This window comes from Pygocentrus nattereri, chromosome 18 (assembly GCF_015220715.1).
Source record: "Pygocentrus nattereri isolate fPygNat1 chromosome 18, fPygNat1.pri, whole genome shotgun sequence".
In the NCBI taxonomy this organism is placed as follows: Eukaryota; Metazoa; Chordata; class Actinopteri; order Characiformes; family Serrasalmidae; genus Pygocentrus; species Pygocentrus nattereri.
The window spans coordinates 9,784,892-9,804,592 of record NC_051228.1 but is presented as its reverse complement, the minus strand read 5'-3'; the positions used below and the strand labels follow the sequence as shown (position 1 = coordinate 9,804,592).

The following is a 19,701-nucleotide window of genomic DNA, read 5'->3' as shown; positions in this document are numbered from 1 at the left end:
ATCTTTCATTCTCCAAAAAACGACAGACGAGCAGATTTAGAAAAACATCCCTAAATTAGATTTATTGACAATCTTAATCGTGGAGGTTTCAGACAGTCATACATACAGTAGTAAATAGAGTCATTGAAGCATAACGTGGGGAAAGGGCTTATCTGCCAACATTATAATTGCACTTTTTAAAAACATCTAGCCCATTGTGTGCCATTTTACTCAAACGCTGCTTCAAAATATTCCACTTTGATGCAAGAAAAAAAAAAAGAAAAAGAAAAAAGACAAAACCAGTTGTGTATCTGAAAGTCAGATACCCAGCAGTACCTTCTAACATTTGTACAGAAATTCAAACGTCAATAAATAATAATGAATAAAATAAGGAGAACACTGATGGAAAAATCCAGTCAAAACGCTCTTAAGACTTCACAGTAACTCATGTGGCTTAACATCAGGTCACTGATGGAGCCAGCTCAGTAGTGGAGGCTTGGTTGTCCTTTCTTTCATGTCCATGTCTCAGATTCATAAGGCCTGTTAAAAACACTGGACTGACTACAGTAGACAACATTAAACTAATAATCAACTTGCCAGAACCAGGCAACAAACCACATTCTGACCGCAGGTGTGAAAATTTAGATAAAACCATTTGATATATTTGAAAATTAAAAAAAAAAAAAAAAAAAAAAAAAAAAAGGTCACATATAGATGGAACAGCTAGAATAAACATATTTATAAATATGTCTATCTACAGGTAGACACAAACATAATACAGAAAAAAAAATTCAAGTTTCCTTTTAAGATGAAATGTTCCTAGAACCAACCCATGCCAGAGAAATCTTCATATATATATTTTTTTGTATAACAGTGCAATTGGAAAAATTTATAACTATTATGATTGAGTACTATTAACAGGGCTTTACAAATGTCTGCCACCAAGGGTTCACTAGACTTTTTATTTATTTTTTTTATGGTTTTCGAGTAAACAGCACAGACCTGAAGTTATCACAATGTCCTGTAACTAGTGGGCAGTTAAAGACTTGCTTCTTGTCACATATTTGGCAGCTAATCTGAAAAGGTTTATTCAGATTCATTTCGGTTGGAAGTAAATGGTACGATAACACAAAAATCCCTGTTGGTGCTAAACAGTATCTGAGTATATCTGAGTACTTCTTAAATTCAGTCCAGTTAGCACAGGTGAAACTGCAACTCTCTGACCTTTTTACGGTCAGTCAGGATTGCTGTTACCCTTTTAAGCTTCGCAAAGACCCACTGAGCCCTTTACCAATGGCACGCATCCACCAAAAGGCATGTCTGATACAAATCTACCTCTAGTTGCCTAATCCACAAACAGTCTGCTTTTCACTTCCCCGAACCCGGCAGCCTAACGCCCCCTATCTGAACACTGGCAGCTGGATGTGCGTGGGCTGGTGCTCAAGAAGGCGTGGCACGGCCACTGCCTCATAGCCACGGCCCAGCATGCGCTCCTTGATGCAGGGCGGGTGGATCTCGCTGATCAGGCACTCCAAAGACTGCAGGCTGCTGCTGAGGAGCGAGGCCTGGCACAAGCCCCGGCCAGGCAGCCCACAGCACAGACCCGGGCCCACAGCATGATCACCTGGGTACTGCTGCGGGTGGCGCTGGGCGTGAGCATGAGAGAGTCCCACTGAGCCCGGCGGCAGCTCCTGTGGATTGTAACAGTCGCTGTTGGGCGTGGCAAGTACACTGTTCCAAGGTGGCACGAAGAACTGGCCAACTGAAAACTCGCTGTGCATGGCTGCACAGTTTAGAGGTGAGGAGCTGACCTTGTCCAGCACACCGCCCGCTATGCTGGTCCCTGTGCTGAGCGTATGGGCCCTGTATGGGAGCTGGGTCGTTCCTGCTGGCAGGCAGACATCCGGAGACCTGCTAATGGCAGCTCTGCTGCTGCTGCTGCTGCTGTTGGCACTGTACATACGCAGGTGGCCCTGCTGATAGTGCTGCTTCTGCTGCTGCTGCTGCTGATGTCTTTGCTGTTTGGGCTGCCATACAGCATAATCCATACTGTCCACATAGCCTGAAGCTTTGGCCATATCAGCAGTTTGGGTGGGAAGCACTGCTCCCGAGTAGGCCAAGCTGCTCTGAGGTGGCCCTGCCATGCCAAAGCCGGAGTCTGCCACAGCCGTGGCTGCCTGATGGGAAGGACTGGAATGGACTTCTCCAGGCACCTGCAGCCCCTGGGCATGAGAGGTCCTGGCCATCTGCCTCACCATGTTGTGGGCCATGTGGTCAGAGTGGGGAGCCAGAGCCAAGCTCTGACCACCGGAAAGTGTCACGGCGGAAGCTGCCACCATGACATTGTGAGGCGCAGGGATCTTAGGCACCTCGGGAGGCTTGCAAAGCTCCATACTGTATGGCCTTTGCCTGTGCCTGTTGACTACACTGTTGTTGGTGGGCGGTGCATAGGGAGCCACCGCCATTTGGATAGGTGACAGTTTAGTCCTCTTGCCGTCTGAGCTCTTCACCACGCCTTTGGTGACAGTTGGAGCTTTCACAATGGCCAGCAAGCCTTGGTAGCCCCCAGAGTAGGGGTGAGAATAAGGGCTGAAGCGTTGCCCTGTGGTGTCCAAACCATTGACAGTCCGGCTGATTTGTTTGTGCTGGGGGACCCTGATGTTGGAGGGGAAAATCTTGATTGATAGCGGGCTGTCGGCCATCTTCTGTGCATAAGCGTCCAGCTCGGCAGCGGAGGGGTACCGCGGACCCTGCATGGAGCTCAGGTCACCTACGAATAGACACAGATTTAGTTAGGGAAGTAGGTAAACAGAGCAAATGTTTCAGATTAAAAAAAATAATGGCAGTTAGTCATGTGTAAACAAAGCGAAAGCTTCTCAAGTCCGAGGCACATTTTCTCAGAAAAGAATATGCATGGAGGTAATTTGACAAACATTCAGTGAAAATTAGGTTGAGTATATCCTCCTGTTAGAGCCTAGTTGATAATACACAAACAACAACATGAACAAAAACAAATATCTCCAATTGAGAGTTTTGCTGTCTGACAAAGCTGATTGTGCTAGGGTACTCAGCAATAAACACAAGAAAGTGATGAATACTGGATGAGTAAAAATGATCAAGGAGCAGACATAAGACAAGAAAAATTGTCCAATAAAAATGGAGATATTGGAGAGTCTGCTCTGCCCCCCCCCCCTTCCTCTGCCTCATTTCCTCTTGTGGATGTTCATCCTTAGACATCTGCATCTTTCTAAAAACTCATTTTGTGGAGGGAGACACCCCGGGCAATGTTTGATCAGTGCATTATGAAATTAATTTGGTCTTTCTTCAGGACAAAATTGGATTACCCTGGGAAATCAAGAAAGAGATGAGGAGGGGGAGGGGGGAGAAGCTAATTTTGTTTCAGAGGCTTGAGTGGAATTCATTTCATGCCATTTGGCTATGCAACCCACTAAAAAGGGGCTCAAATATAAGCACAAGTAAGTGCTGGAAACCAGAAAAAGAAAAACTGCTAGACTCAGGCACACTAGGATTGAACACTATTGTGGTAGCCAAGCTACAGCCATCTCTAAGACACAATCAAACTGAAAAACAGAGACACAAACCATTAGCTGACAATGGTTATGATCACTGAAGAAAAAGGCAGGTACTTCACAAGTATTGGTAACTTTAATGAATAATAGAAGGTCTACATTTTGTGTTCCATTCACCCTCCACAGTTGAACAGACCTACAGTACATAGCTTCAGGGCCGTTTCTACAGTACTACCAGTACATGAGCCTAACCTGTGCACTGAAGTCTAATAATGGAAAATGGCATCTCCAAGGGGAACTGCATTCAACGGTGTACGGGAAAGCTGAAGGGACAAACCAAGATTGGATTTAAACACCATTATTCAGGCAATTTCATGGCTGTTTAGCTTGCCGCAACAAAGGGAAGACAGAAAAAGTGTTCCATTTCTAACCAGAAATTATGGCCACTCCTCAAAATGACACCTTTATGGAATTTCTGACATGAAAAGAAAAGTGCTGAAATTAAGCTAGATTACTCAGTAGTCATGCAAAGCCACCACAAACCCTCACAGGAGGCAAGCAGGAAGGTCCGAAAAAAAAAAACCTTCTAAATAAAACAATTCAGTTAGTTCTCCAATAACAGAAGCCATTTTAAGCGGCTGCTCAACCATGCGATGGCGAGCTCACTTGTTGTTCCTGTTCAGGATTGATTTGGGAGTTCATTTCATTTTCAAGCCCACAATGAGCCTCCAACTGTGAAAATGATTCAATCTACAAGATCCATCTCATAAAGGAAATAAATTGGGTGTTTAAAATGGAGGAAAGAGAAGAAGGGGAGAGTGCCATCAATGCGTCTCCCAGCACAGCACACTGCCTGCAGTCACACGGTGCTCACCAGGGGTCATTCATCACAATGAAGCACCAGAACTAGACAGACAGATGGGCAAGAATTTATATGTCATTGTTAAGAATCTGTGAAAGACCAGTGGAGGTAACAGATCACGAGAGTAGGGTCTATTTGACACAGGCACTTAAAACAGTAGCAAAAAGCGACTCTGCATCATTGCTTTGTTCTGGCCTGGTTTCAAATTGGCTTGCTGTTTAGGAAACGCCTCAAGTAGCTTAAAATGTTGATGTGGCTTCAAAGGGCTTTGCACCTCATAAATTAAAGGATTAGAAATTTCTCTGAACTGGAAGAAGAATTTAATACATCACCTCCCCTCCACCCTCCCACAAGGCTTTGCATTTAAAGTCATGGCCATTTTGGTCATCTTTATTAAATATTTTTTTTCTTCTCCATCATGCTGGTTCTTTGAGAGCTGGGGAAATATTGGTTGATCCAGAATGCGTAATGAACTACTGAGTGGCTGGGGAAGTGGCCCTAAGCTTTGAATGGTAGGTACACTGTTTGACAGGGGGAAGCAATTAGCATTCTGAACCCAAGAACTTAAATCACACGGAGCAGCCTAATTGCTAACCTTCCCGAATGCAGCATTGTCACAGTCTACTCCAATAGCAGAGCAGAAGTTAGCTAGCAGCATATCCTCTCAAAACCTCCCCCTTAACACATCACTAAACCCAAAACGTTATTTGTTGTGTCTGCCTTACCCAGGGGCATTTCAGAGTGCTTACTAATTTACACTGTGTAAGCCTTTTAAGTGGCTTTTCCCCCCTTGCGTTAGGATTGCCTGAGGTGGGACACTTGGGATTCAAACGTGAGTGGTCTTACGCATGCAAGGCCATTACCTGGAACTCCCAGCACTGCAGCAGAAGGAACGGTAGGCGAACACATGCTGCTTGACTGCTCAGCTCAGGGAGGCAAGGTCAACCCTTCGATCAAACAAAGCTCTCAAAAGTGACTTCTATTACATTAGGTCGGCCCTGGAGGGAGAAGGGAGGGGGAGAGCGGCTCTGAAATCTCAATTAACACTCAGCTAATTAACTGCACACGCGATGCGATACAGAATGAACTCTTTAAAGTAGGGCGATAACAAGAACAAACGGGTACGAGGCACGGTGAGGGGATAGGAGGGACGGAAAAGATGATGCAGGATGGGAGGGCAGTGTTTTGACAGAGTGCTTATTATCGTTCTGTTCACATGAAGACTAGCCAAAAAACGGCGACGAGCAATCTGAACACAGAAAAGGGAACAAGAACGTGAGACCGTTAACAGTATTTCCAACCCGTTTAAGTGTTATCGCCGCTAACCCCTGGACTGCATCCATCTCCTTATGAACACACACGAAGCTTTCAGCCCCAGTAAGCTGCCTAATCTTTTTTCCCATGGTTACACTTGAAGCAGTTCCCTTCGGATCAGAGAGGAGACCTCATTGTTTTGTAGCTGTTTGAGTTAATCAGTGATTAACTGGGAAAACAGCCGAGGCTAAAAAAAGGAGCAGCACTCCCTCACTAAATTTCCACCAGGCCCTGATTCTCAATACAAGCCTAACAATCAAAACACAGGTACATAATCAGTAGCTTTACTTTCCATTAAGATGCCAGTGGCTATGTTGCAAAGCCTTGGTTAAAGCTATTAGCCTGAGCTACTATTTGCATTAAACTATGGGAACGTGTCTAAAGTTCACTGCATGTTTCTGTTAATAATCTCATTCAGATTCAGATTCCTTTATTGATCCCAGGGGGAAATTGCAGATCCCAGGGGGAAATTGCAGAATAGCTCAGAATAAGTACTTGGGTTTTGAAATCACAGTCAAATTCGCTACACATTAAGATGACCACTCATCATTAATCCAGCAGGTCCTACGCAATCCTGTACATTAATTCATGGGCTCCCAGTTAGGGTTACCATCTATCCAGATTTTTTATGGATCATCTTGGATTTTGGTTGTCTATCCCAGAAGAAAATTTCCTTTCTGAATACAGGATGTTCTGAAATTCTTAGATTTCATGTGTGAGAATAAACTGCCTTACTGCATCAAGGAAACCATTATTACCATATTACCCTCAACACAGGGACAACTGTTTTAGAAAGTTGCACTTATTAGTGACAGGTTTAGGCACCAGGCAGCACAACTGGGAGGATTAGATGGGGTAGCTGAAATAGCATTTTTCTACCACAGATTGCCTTATGAGCATAGCAACCCATCCTCTGAATTTAGCCAAAAATCTAGCCACTAATCAAGTGTCCAGGAAATTTCTTTCTGCACTTCATTCACAGCACTCAGACCTGAGATTCAGCCCACATTACACTAAGAGGAAGCTGACAATACAAGGAAGACCATCATTTACCTCACTACCTAGTATTGACTTTATTAGGGGCAGCACTAAAATATTTAACTTGGCTTTAGCCTAAAGTGTTTAGGTTTAAAGCTACTTCAGACATGTATTAGCTTTAAGTTTTTATGAAAGCATAAAGTGCGTATATGTACATAGAAGTTTTAAGAGCTGCTAATTGAGAAAAACACTTTGACTTACTGTATTTTACTGCTGCAGAACTGCAAAACCAAACAAACAAACAAACAAACAAAGGTTATCTGCTACCTTATTGGCCTCACGCTCTCAATTCACTTGTTGAGTGATTCAGCAGCGGTCCATTAGTACAAAAGAGGATTAGTCGAGTGGCTAAAAAGCTACAGTTAAGTCAAATGTGTAGGAGGTAGTCATCCTCTTCAACACAATTACATCAGTTAAAACACAGCAGCCCAAAAGGCAGGATGTGGCTTTTTAACGTGCAGTGGATCAGAGGGCATGTTTAGCAGGAATCTCTCGCCACCACTAGACTTTCACCAAACACGGTTATGGAGTCCTGGGAAGTCCGCAAGGCCATGAACAAACTCCCCCAGGACAGCCATGCCCTTGTGAAGTGTTCCCAAGCTTTCACAGAAAAATAAAAGCTGCAGGCCATCTCATTATTAATATTAACTGACATTAATGCTAACTGACATGAATCCCAAAGCGGGCATCCATGTGTGGAGGTGTTGCATTACAGAGGAAGGGTGCCGAGGATGGGCATGGGGATGTGAATGCAAACCTTTTCATACAACGTTTTATTAGCCTGCATGTGGAGCTGCAGGACCTAAAGTTCTTAAATGCAAACATTCACTAAAAACACTAGAATCACCTGCCAAAGCTCATTTGATTGGATGGTCTGTATCAGACAAATGCGCCCCCGCTACCCTCATCGGTCTCTCTTCCTTCCTTTTGAGCCCATTTCTGTGCCTTGGAGTTGTGCACAGAACAATCCAAGAACAGAATAACCTCAGGGGTTAGCGCTTATTTATCTGTGCTCGAAGAGTCAGGCATGGATACCACTTTACACGAGTGTCACTTTCCATTTGGCTCAGGCCTGCCAGGCGCGTCGGGGGACGTGCACAGCTCGTCGGGGCTCCACACAGGCCAGCAGCGTGGGAAAAAAGGCCTGCCTAAACAGCCTAACCAGAGGCACATCGCTTCCCACAGCGGTGCTCCCATTACTACTCATCCGTATGATAAGAAGGGCCACATAGCACTCTCGCAGTTTCACTCATCTCCAAATTCTTTTTAATGGGTGACAGTGTGAAGTGTTCCTCTAATGTTGTCTCTGTGCTCCTCTTGCACTTGACACTACAGGGGAGTGACTGACAAAAGAAGATCAAACTAAATGTGAATGGCTGCCTTTAAACGAATCTACATCTAGACTAACTTTACTCTTCAAGCTATAAAGCTAAAATCCAAACCAGAGGATGTGCCCTTGTCAAGCAATCTATGGTGATTAGCCTACTCTTGGCTGTTTGCAATTTCTTTCCATTTGAAGGCAATGTCGTTCTGATTTGTCCTGAAGGATAACCATGTTGAAAGCTCTGTTCTGTCGTGGGAAAAGTAACAGTTCAAAAGCTGGCTTCCTGTTCTTCAGACAACGGCGATAAAAGGGTGGGGAGGAGACAGGAGGAGACGTGAGAAGGCTACGTGAGCAAAGTCCTAAGTTCTGCCTGGCATGTGTGGTGCCAACAGTCACAACATGTTGCCAGGAATATGGCTGACTGATAAATCCTCAGGGCAATGCATGGTCCAGGAGTTGCTGAGGCAGACATATGCACTGTATATTCCTCACAGGGCAACAGTGGGCTCTCTTCCAAATAACAGACATGACACATGTCTCTAGGCAATTGCAGCTCCAACAATTCATCAACTGCATTTCACTCCAAGCAAAAGCCCTCCAGAAATCGAATGGGGGAAGAGAAGAATAGTGCATTGTAGAGCAGTCAGACCCTCTCAGCAGAGGAAGCTCCAGTTTTACCACTGGGTGGAACATCACCTAAGCCCCAGAATGCCCAGCCCTAGACATCCTAAGCATGCGAGTGTTGGGGTGTGTGCAGCTTTGCATGGGGAGGGGCTGTCAGAGCGCATCAGGCTCTGAGTGCTGCTGGGGCCTGCAGGTAAACAGGAGGAGAGAAAGGGGGAAGAGAGAGAGAGAAAGAGAGAAAGCGAGAGAATGAGAGAAAGCGAGAAAGAGATGCCGAGATGCCCGAGGCTCTGCCTGCGGCAACACAGGGCCCTTCTGTTCCAGCATTTAGCAGACAAGTGCTCCACTGATTCCAAATTAATATTTAATAGCACGGCAGACAATGAGGTTTTACAACAGCTGGATGTGGAGTGTGGAGATTTGCTCCTGCTGTAACACAAAAAACACACGGTTTTAGCACTGCGCTTATGGATGAGAGAGACAACACGGATGACTTATTGATAAAAGCCTGACTTGCTCATTCTCAGCTGGCGCCCTCAATTCTTATCTTCAGAGGAGCTTAGGGTTCCAAATTCTGCACACTGCAAACCTCATTATGGGAGTGCAAGTTAGTTTAAATTGTGCAGTTTATCCAGTCCCTAACCAAACTACAAGACTTGTCATCCTTCTGCGTCGTAATGAGAGATGATGTAAATAACACACAGAGATCAATTAGGGGCACACAGGCAAATCCCAGGCAGCCTCTCCATGAGCAAATAATCAGCGAATAATGATCAATGTCCATCGGATTCAACGGCGCACAACTTACCGGGATGACAAAATGTGCTCTCGTTAATTGTGAGTATAATGCATACTGACAGTAATGATAATTAACAGACTCTGAAATCCATGTTTATGAAAATCACTCTGAACCGCTTTCACAAACCAAGACAATGCGGATTTAATAACATGAAGGAGTCTTGAGGGGTTGCGCGCACAGTGTAAGGTTACTCTGGCTCTATGAAGTGGAGAAATTAGATCAATAGTGGATGATGTGTGGACCCATGAAAGTCTGAGTTGCCCTTAGCGACCGTGCAAAACTCTCAATTAGAGAAAGGTCAGAGCTGATTCTACAGCGTTTGGAAACATGTCTGTCTGCCTCTCTTTATAAGCACCTCATGTACAGCCCACTACGATAAAACAAAATCAGCACAGTCTCGTTTTTATGCAGTTTGATAACCACAATGCACACTGATCTGCAATGCATACACAGCAGATCTGAATCATCCTTCAGTTCTCTGAAACACAGTTTTAGACTTTATGCGTCACTTCAAAGTGACTAGTGCTGTTCTTCCGACATCTCTCCCCAGGGGAACGAGACCTCATCTCTATGATGACAGCCAGGCTGGAGAGGAGGCTGTGGCAGGTTGGAGTCCGCCCTTGGAGAGGGAAGGCACGTCAGCCTGTGCTCTGCAGCAGCACTGATCAATGCCCTCATGAATTAAATTAAAGACGGTGCGATGGGTGTCACTGATAAGGGGCAGAGGCAGGATTCAAACTGATCTGTGCTGGCGATAAACCTAGAACACTCTGGGAGCTGGGAGAGGCCAAGGTGAACTTCCCCTCTGCCTTGCCTCTTATCTAATCTTCCAACAGGGTCACCACTTTAGTCTGCTGTTCTTCCCCCAGAACTGGAGAGGCCTAATTAAGGCAAATTAATTCTAGCAAGTAGCCTAATTTATTAAGCTATGTTTTGCATCAAAGAGCCCTCGATTTGAAAAGGGCTCGTCTTCAAGTACCCCCCCATTAGCATGAGCGGCATCACTTAGGCAAGAGAATTAGACCTATGGATTCTATATGGGCATGGTCTAGTTATCTATATAGGTTAGTCTAAGTAGTCTTTTCTGAGAGTCCTACTTCAGAGTACCAGAATGAAAACGTATCCACTGTTCTGAGCCCTAATGGATGAAAATCCATCGTCTGGATGGAGGATCCATCATCCACTCAATACGCTTAAACCATGAAAATCAAAGGTTAGGTTACCTCTGAAAATTGAATTTACTGAGGTATTTTTTCAGTACCTCGCTCCAGTAAACCTTTTTTCTCCTGCCCTACCCCTCTCTTTCTTTCTTTTCTCACTTTCTCCCCCACTCATAAAAAGCACCCTTTGCCATGACGAGGCTGGGTCTGGTGAGATTGTTCCAACACCTCTGGATAAAGGGCCAAGCTCCACTTCAAATCATATGTTACTGCGGCCAGAGGGGCCTTCTGGTCCTCCGGTTTGGAGGTGACAGACAGGGCTTTCAACTTCCCACATCAGACACCCTTCTTCCAATTGCAGGTGACCATACAGAGAACAAAGACCTCACATAAAGGTACGGGAACTATAAACCAGAGTCAAAACCATCTACAGTGTTGTTCACTGGAGCTTTACTATCTGCTGGAGTTGATCCAGGAGTTGATACTCTTTCTCACATGTGGAGCCTAATGACCCACAGAAAGCTCATGTCCCTTAAAGCTTACTTTTCTGATTGATGGGGGTGTCCAGAATCTTGCCAGCACACACTGGGTGCTGGGCCGGGTGGTTCTGTCTTCTCTGCAGGCACGCCAGCATGGTGCAGCTTTGGGCTCTACGGCTGGGAGACGCCTCGAGGAATCTGTAGTGAAAGCAAAGGACAGTCACTCCTTTGAACATCTGAACTCTAGCAGATCACAGTCAAGCAACTCCTGCCATAAATGACACTATACACAGCATATTCTAACTGGAACCAGCCAATGCATAGATTCACTCTTGCACATAGCTAAGAATCAGATGGCTGAAACTTGTACCGACTGTACAATGTTAATTAGTAATACGTATTACGAGTATTAATAATTAGTCACTGTAAGGACAAAACTTTGTATCTCCATTTTTGTCTTTTTTATATAATTTGAGTTTCCCTTTACACACTGTGCTGACAATTCATGATGAATGGGGCAAAAGAACTGCACCAAATTACTTGTGGTAAAATATATTTACAATAACTTACATTGAAATTTGGGTACATTTCTCCCTTGTCCTGTGGCATTACAACTTTGGCAACATTAGGTCTTGTCCCACTGATATGTGATTTTCAGGAAAAACAAACAAGGACTTTTCACTAACACGACAGAAAATTACTTTCCAAGGATATCAACTGTCCAGCACTAGTTAAAATCTAAGGCTGTGTGTCTCCTCTCATTTTATCACCCTCAACAGACCTATGTTGAATTTTTTTTTCCATTTAGCCACAGAGAAACAAAGATAGTAGTGACTCAGCAAGCGTTTGTCTTTTGGTGGGATTTGGTGGGAGGGAGATGCATGCCGAGCTGATGACGGCACTAATCAATCTCCCAGCATGCCATAAATCTCACCTCCCTCCATTTCCCACTGCTAAGCTATATAAGGAGATACATCCAGGGGCAAAAACTCACAGGGATAAAAACACAATGCCACTACAGACTTAACAATCTAAGCTCCCCAACTTATCTCTATCAGAGGCTCTCTAAATAGAGGCATCTATCAAGATGTCCTTTCAGCTTTCCCCCTCATTTCTTATTGAGTAATCTTTTAATGGTTGGTGTTACTGTGCTGTGACCTTTACCTTTATACCCAGCTATTTACAACACCTCATTCAATTACTTTTTGTATTAACAAATCAATCTGCCGTACTTATAGGTGATCGGATGGCGGTTGCTGGGCTAGATTTTACACTTTAGGCTAATCACTGTTGACTTCCCATATCCATCTGTTTATTTGGTTCTTGCCTTATTCTTTTTCCCCCCTCTCAAAATCCCTTTTTGATTTATTTCCCGTCCAACTTATTACTCTCATTTTTCCTGCAGGTTCCACAGGGCAGCCGTCTAAGTGAGTTCCTAACTGGAGGGGAGTGCTCAAAAGCCATCTGTATAAACTTGATTACCTACACCTCAAAGGATAAAAGAAACAGCCTGGTTTCATTCTCGTCAGGAGCCTGGAGAAATCCCCCCCACCCTTTTTTTTTTTTTTTTTTTTACCCAGTACACACAGAGAGCCTCTCTTCAAACCACACAACCGGTCTGTGATCACAGACAGCTGAACAGCTAAAAGCCTTTCTCCTGACTATTTTGTGAGAGGACCAATTTCACAACAAGGCTTCCATTACTGCACATTTGTCAAAGGAAGATGCAGGTTTTGGAAGGGGTAGTGGGGGTGGGTGGGTGGATAGAGAAGAGAGACAAATACGGGATCTCCCGGGAAATGCCTGCACAGCTTTATCAACAGGAAATGAGAGACAATTGTGAAACTGCCATCCATTACTCTTGCGAGTGGCTCAGGGATAAAAATGCATTAAGACACTTTCCCCCCTTTTTTTGAGGGGAGAGCAAAGTGCTTTGTTTATGGGGACAAAAAAAAATATATATATCTATTAAAAGGAAAGGGTGAATAAAAGAGTAGGGCAGAGGACGAGATGCACAAAATAAGACCAAACAAAGGTTGCAACAACCCCTCTGGCGTATCCCATAACACATGTACTGCCCCGGAGGCCGAGTGCTTTGGTCCCATCCCCACTCCTTGCTATTAGCGAAGCTTACTTTTCACAAGCGCTCACAAAGCCTTACGAATCGCAAACGGCCTGGAGAAAAGTGCTCCCTATTGGCAACGTAATGTCTCTTTGAATGACAGCCAGTCTGTCTCCTTAATTCTATTATGCCAAATGGCCTCGAAAGCTTCTTTCTCCAGAGGACACTGTTCCGCCGAAGCGCTTTTCTCGTGCCTCCGTCATGCGTCACAGTTCGAACTGCGAGTTAGGGTGACAAACTTTGAGCAGCAAGGACAGTAAATCCTTGCCACTTTTCCGTGGCATCAGCCCCGCCGATAAGAGCGCTTATCGGCTGCGATGCGGCCTAGCGAGGGCCTGCCAGAGAGATAAGGGTCCTGCACACCACTGCTGATCTTTTGTCTCCCAAGGATTTCTGATAAGATCACATTGGCAGACAAATTGTCCCCTCCATTCTGGTATTTTCCCCCCTCTCTTTTTCATCTCTCTCCCAAGCCTGGAAGGGAGCTAGATGGAAGGTGTCTAATTGTACATGCTACAGTGCGTAGCTGGGAAAAGAAGAGTGTGTGCAAAGATAAGGTCACATTGCAGAAGGAAAATTGAGGGCTGCTTGGAGAAACTGGGGGGGTATGGGGTGGGACACGGCAGTAGCTTTATTCACTTACGCCCAACAAAGGACAGAATGTTGAGATCCTTTTAAATCAAATATTATCCGTGCAGAATCCCTTTGAGTGCAAAAGAGTAAAACTAATGGATTAGGCACGGTAAGCTAATTGCACGACAAGCGAAAACAAAGTAGCAGCATATATTAGTTGAGTAAAGCGGGGCTGTAAGTAAGCCACAGAAGACAAACTTGGTCGCTGTAACAGACCCATGCGCACATTTAAAAGTAGTTTAGGTTGGTGAAAAAGATGCAGAAGGGGGGGGGGAGAAGAGAAGAACAACAAAAAAAAAAAACGGTCTTGTTATCTTTACAACCCAAACTCACGTATAGAGATAAAAATTTTGATTACATGCCTCCACATGGACACCACATTAATTCGTTCGTTTTGTTTACTTCCTCCTGCACCTGAAACAATCTTATGTTGCTGAGTAAAATCAGAATAAAGCAGCACTGATAACCCTCCACTCCTACTCAAGCACGCGCACACATACAGAACCACTTCCCACTCTCAGCTTTACAGCTCTCAAAATCCTGAGTTAATAATTAGATGATAATGAAAAAAGGTTTAAGCCAGGCACTCTTTCACTCATTGGGTTAGATAGGATTAGCATGAGAGTGCTATGGTAATTTCTTCTCCTTCCCCTCAGTGTCATCCTGGCTACACCCCAGGGGAACAAGCCAACAGTCAGTCAGAGTGCTCAACATGATAGCAGACTGACAGTGACAATATATTAGGGGGTTAACTGATCGTGAAAATATATTACAGTTGTATTGCAGTGGCAACGCTGCTGTGCAGTGCTTCACATAATTTCTTGTAAGACTTCCACTAGAGAGCCATACTGCTATTAGGTCCACTTTCCAGCACTGGGTATTGTGCAGTTAATGCACACCGCATGCCACTGATTCAGAGACAGATTGCGTTTAGAGTCAAATAACCTGAATAAAACTGCCTGTACTACCTTGAACGACTACTATATTTTTCATAGGTCGATTTAAATGTCATAATATGGCTGTAGCCTAGCAAAATCAGGTTTACATCGACTTCCTTTTGTGTTTTTTGCAGGTTTGAGCTATGAGACTTTGAGTCAAAAACCCCCACCCTTCCGCGAAATCTAATGGCTTGGTTTGCAGACTCTTCCAAATCAGTAACTCTATTATGAGTGACAGCGATGGAGGAGAGGGGTGGCTACTCTGCCACCTCCTCCAGCATGAGCCCCCAGTATGACGCTGGCAATCCGGCAGCAGGAGCAGGGGGCTGAATGCCACATCAAAAGCCTGCGTTTAGCCTCACTGAATGCGCCGCTGTGAAGAGGCTACGGCTGGCCAGCGCCGCCACCGCTCTGCGCTGAATAGCCTCCCCTCTCTGTGGAAATGGGATCCTCTCCGAAACAGTGAAAAGATAGCAGAGCCATTTCCCCCCGGCCTGGGGGCTGCCGGGGAGGCAGTTTGACAGACAACGGCGGCGGATTCATCTGTAAAGCTCCTCATGCATTTTTAATGGAATCTATTACTTCAGGATTAGGAGATAAGAGACCGGGCCCTGGTTAAATTTTCTGATAGTTAGCATAATTGGGATCAGAGGCGCAGAAGAGAGACAAAGATTTCTCTCCTTTTCAAACATGGCTGGGCTGTATAACCTCTTAACCAAGTGCACAGGTGCCTCACATAAAGAAGGTGGTAGCTGAGATAAACAGCAATGGGCTTGTTCACATTAGCATCAGACGCTGTTTGAGAAAAAAGGGGGGCTCAACATGGCCCTCGTTTCTTCTCGCCGGTCTATGAGGTGCGAATGTAAATATACTTTGTCAAATGTAAATATACTGAGCTAACTGTATTAATTCCTAGATCAAAGTATATCATTATTCCACTGTCAGTAATATATGCCTGAATATTGCTGGGGCCTGACACGATCTGTAATGTTAAAAGTGTGCTCTTGTCAGAGACTTGTGTATGCAATAAGGCTTGTGGGTACACAGAGCAGAACCGGCCTGTCTTCTCTGCTCCGCCTATGCCCCCACCCACCGAGCAGGCAGGGCAATTCATTATGCTGTTAAGGGTCACTGGTTCCTTCAAGTCATTAAAAATGGTAATAAAACATAGAACTCATGAAAAAGATTGGCCAAATGTTTCCCGCAGGGTATTCACACGGGAAGAACTTTTTTTTCCCCCCTCCCCGCTTAGGCCTAATGAACGGCTTGGCACAGAAGGACCCAGAGGAACTGAAGAGTTCCAGGAGAAAATGGACTTTACTCAGCACGCTAATCCAAAGTGACCTCCACCTGCTGCCCGTTCAATGAGAGCAGGTTAGAGCACTTCGGCATTTCCCAAAAGCAGGAGAAATTATTACCAAAGACTTATATAACGGTACATGCTGTAAATGAGTTTCAGCTTCTTTTTTGCAATGGTGGCAGGAAAACAAGAGGAAAGCAGCCGGAAATGCTTCTGTAATCTTGAATAAACACTGTACCCCCACCTCCACAAGCTCCATGCCCCCTAGCCCCCTTTCACCCCGGCTCCTCATCCCATAAAAATAAAAAGACCAATTAGACAGATTTCAAAGGATGGCAGCCAGCCTATAATTACACACGACATCCTTAGGAGATAAAAGGTGATTACTGTGGATGCAGGGGGAAAATTGCTTAGCAACCAAGAGATTGACATTATCCCTGTAAGTGGAGCTGGGTGACCATCCGTCCACTCTCTGAGGTCACTTAACCTTCCTAGAGCACCCTTATCTCAGCCTTCATTTAACACATGGTCTCATCATATCAGAAGAGCTTGTTGCTAGCTTTGGGATGGTACAGAGAGCCAAACAGCCTGGCAAAGCTAACAAAAACACATGTACTGATACTTAAAGAATGTCAAGACAAACTTTAAGGGGAAAAAAAAAAATAACCGTGTACTGCAAGAATACTTGAATATGCAATCCATCACATGCCTTAAGACAAGATGGATGTGGGTAAACAAAAGAAGAAGTATGCATTGTTAAAGGGGTCTAGGGAACTGTAGTGTTAGCCCATGTTCCAGTGGCTTCTTGGCTAAGGTAATGAGAAAGTGCAGTAGCGTTTGGAGTACAAGCCCAAGGCCATTAGCTGGCAAATATGGACAGGAATACACACTGCAGCAGGAAAAGAGGGCAGTCAGGCAAAGGGATGACAAATCTCATGTCTTCATAGAAAGGTAGTGGAAACGCTGATTGGACATAAAATCAGAAGCCAGCCTGAAGAGAAATGCACTGTTTGGAATACATCTTGTCTACTATAGTTTTGTTTCCCCCTCCCTTTGCCTAAAATACAAGAAAGGGAGCGTTGTGGAACTATTATACTGATAACAGGCCCTCACTCAGAGCCATATGCCATGAAAGTCAATGCTAATCTTTGAATGACTTAAAAATGCAGACTTGACCTTTCTCTTAAAATACTGTGTCATGTACCCAACGGCAGAGGCAACGTACAGTAAATGCAATCTAAAAGTAATTACTTTGGCTTTAAATGTCATCACATTTCGTGTAACGCTCATCTGAGCGACATATAAAATTAAGACTTTCTGCCGCAGCTTTTCAAACCACAGACCCTGTCAAATACGCAAAGACAGCCCAGTAAAACTGACTGGATGTCAGCTCATGATATATGAATAAAGCAATTTCCTTAAGGCTCACCAGAAAAGGGTGGGGGGCTTTTGCTCTCCTCCTTCTCCCCTTTCTTAGCATTTAATTACGTTCCCCAACTCAAAAGGCCACAATGTTTATTTCATGCCTGGGATTTGCCTAGACGTACCAAAATGTCACACGAAATCAGGAGTGGGCTTCAGAAAGAGCAGGGCTTGTAGGAAAGAATTCATAAATGCTGTTGGAGGTGAATTACGACCCTTTTTTGGACACCACAGTGTGAATGGTACAGTGGTGAAACCTTCCATTTCAGGAAGGGCTCCTTGGATGGTGTCTGACCAGACGTGATGGCAGGACACTTTCACATGGAGTCGACTTGTCTGCACGACCCACGTTTTAGCACCTTTTCGGATCAGGTAGGAACTGGCTGGACCATAAAACTTCCTCAGCCTCAAAGGCGGTGTTTACAGGCCTCTCCTTTTCCCTCTAGCCCTGACAATAGAATTGCCGTCTTCGCCGAGGCTTTGAAAGGCCAATAATCCACTTCAAAGCGTTTCCTGCAGCCATAGGGACTCTGGCACAAGGCCCCCTTTATTATAGTGGCAGTCAGCTGACATGAAAGGCAATATGGGTCTAGATAGACACCATTCAAGACAAAAAAAAAGGGACAATTCACCATAAAAACAACAAAACCCCAAAATGCCCCCTGCATTTGACTGGATGAAAGGGATGCAGCCCAAGCCACTACTTTGGCACTTAACCAACACACGGGGTCTTCTTTATCACACGCAATATGAATAACAGTTACTCCCGTATATGTAATGCAAATAGAAACGATAAGGAAACATTATTTACCATAAATTGAAGCGTAGATGGGCCTCTATATCCACATAGGGTCCCGGTGTGCTTTAAAATAGTCTTATTCCGACAAAAAACATGCCCTCAGTTCCGCAATAACAGGTTTACTCTCTCAACCGGAGGATTTGTTCGCGTTTTTCTCACGACCACAAAAAAGCGAGGTGTATGAGAGAAAGAATCCAGTCTCATGGAGGGTTCAGCGTCCCCAAAAACAGGTTATCCAGACGCTCACAAATGGCCCAAGAACCGAGGCTATCCCAAGGCGTAGTTTAAAGCAGAAATCTCCATGAATTCCACCCCTCGGCGAGCAGAACCTCAGCAGAGTGTCGTCGCTCTCGTCTCCCCGAGCTTCGTGTTCCGGCGACGGTGAAGCAGCGTCTGTACGAGCCGATAACCGCACTGCATTATCGGACACTCACTCGACTCAGCCACCCTCCACCGAGCCTGGCGCGACAGACTATGCGAATAAATAAAGAGGAAGTCTTTCTTTCTGGCTAAAAACACCTGCTCACCGAGCTCTTTAGGCAACCATAGCCGCCTCACACAGACGGATAAACGCCACAGCTAACCTACCAACGGACTTGACGGACCGGAGAAGCGACGCTACAGACACACACGAAGCTAACCGTTAGCTAACCTAACCTAGCCGAGGTTAAACAGCTAACAACAGCAATTTTTCGGCTTTTCGTCGCCCTTTCTGCTCCGCCAGTACCCAAGCCGCGACGAGGCGAAGCGGCAAAGTTCACTCCGACTGTAGCGACGGTCTGTTCCCGTCAAATAAAAAGGAAAAGCTGGTTAAGAAGCAGCCGTGTTGATTCAGGTATCGGCTCCCGAGCCGAGGCTGCTCTGTTCTCCATGCCCGACAATCAATACGCCTGTGTACACAACAACGGCTCGTCCTAACGATTCCACTAGCCGGACGCCAAGCCAATCAATTTGCAGCGTCTGTTTGAATAAATCAACATTTCATCCAATCGGAGGTGATAGTGGGCGGGGAGAGGGGTGTGACGCGGGCGGCGTCCAGGCAACAGCTTCTTCCCGAGCACGCTGAAAATTCGCGGAATTATTTAAAGGGAAAGCAGCGGAGAAAAAAACACACTAGTGCATATAAACACAGATTACTAAGTACTGTAGTTACATTTACTCAATTCTGCCCACTTTATATGCATTTCTACTTTTATTAACTTCTATATTCATGCTCAAACATGTTTATGAAGAAGTAAATCTGCTAATTCCTCTATTAGTCCTTTCACATTTAGCTCCCAGTCCCTTTGTCAGGCCTAAATGAATTCTGTTCTGTGGGTGACGGCACCTGGGCCGCTTTTGCTCACGCCTCTCACATTAGCTTTAGCTTTTTATTTTA

General features: G+C 44.9%; 1 protein-coding gene across 1 annotated transcript; it reads right to left on the bottom strand.

The window, feature by feature from the left end:
* Positions 1-661: 661 nt before the first annotated feature.
* On the bottom strand, positions 662-19,239 carry LOC108435148 (protein FAM222A). Its single transcript, XM_017710762.2, has 3 exons — positions 18,336-19,239; positions 11,174-11,307; positions 662-2,749 (listed from the first exon to the last, which is right to left on the bottom strand). Exons 2-3 carry the CDS (start codon positions 11,262-11,264, stop codon positions 1,380-1,382), a joined length of 1,461 nt encoding a protein of 486 aa, XP_017566251.1. The 5' UTR covers positions 11,265-11,307; positions 18,336-19,239; the 3' UTR covers positions 662-1,379.
* Between the last annotated feature and the right edge of the window lie 462 nt (positions 19,240-19,701).

Coding starts and splice junctions, on each gene's coding strand:
- LOC108435148 (XM_017710762.2), bottom strand. CDS start 11,264: ATGCTGGCGTGCCTGCAGAGAAGACAGAACCACCCGGCCCAGCACCCA. Junction 2,750..11,173: donor CACCCCCATCAATCAGAAAA/GTAAGCTTTAAG, acceptor GTCTATTCGTAG/GTGACCTGAGCTCCATGCAG.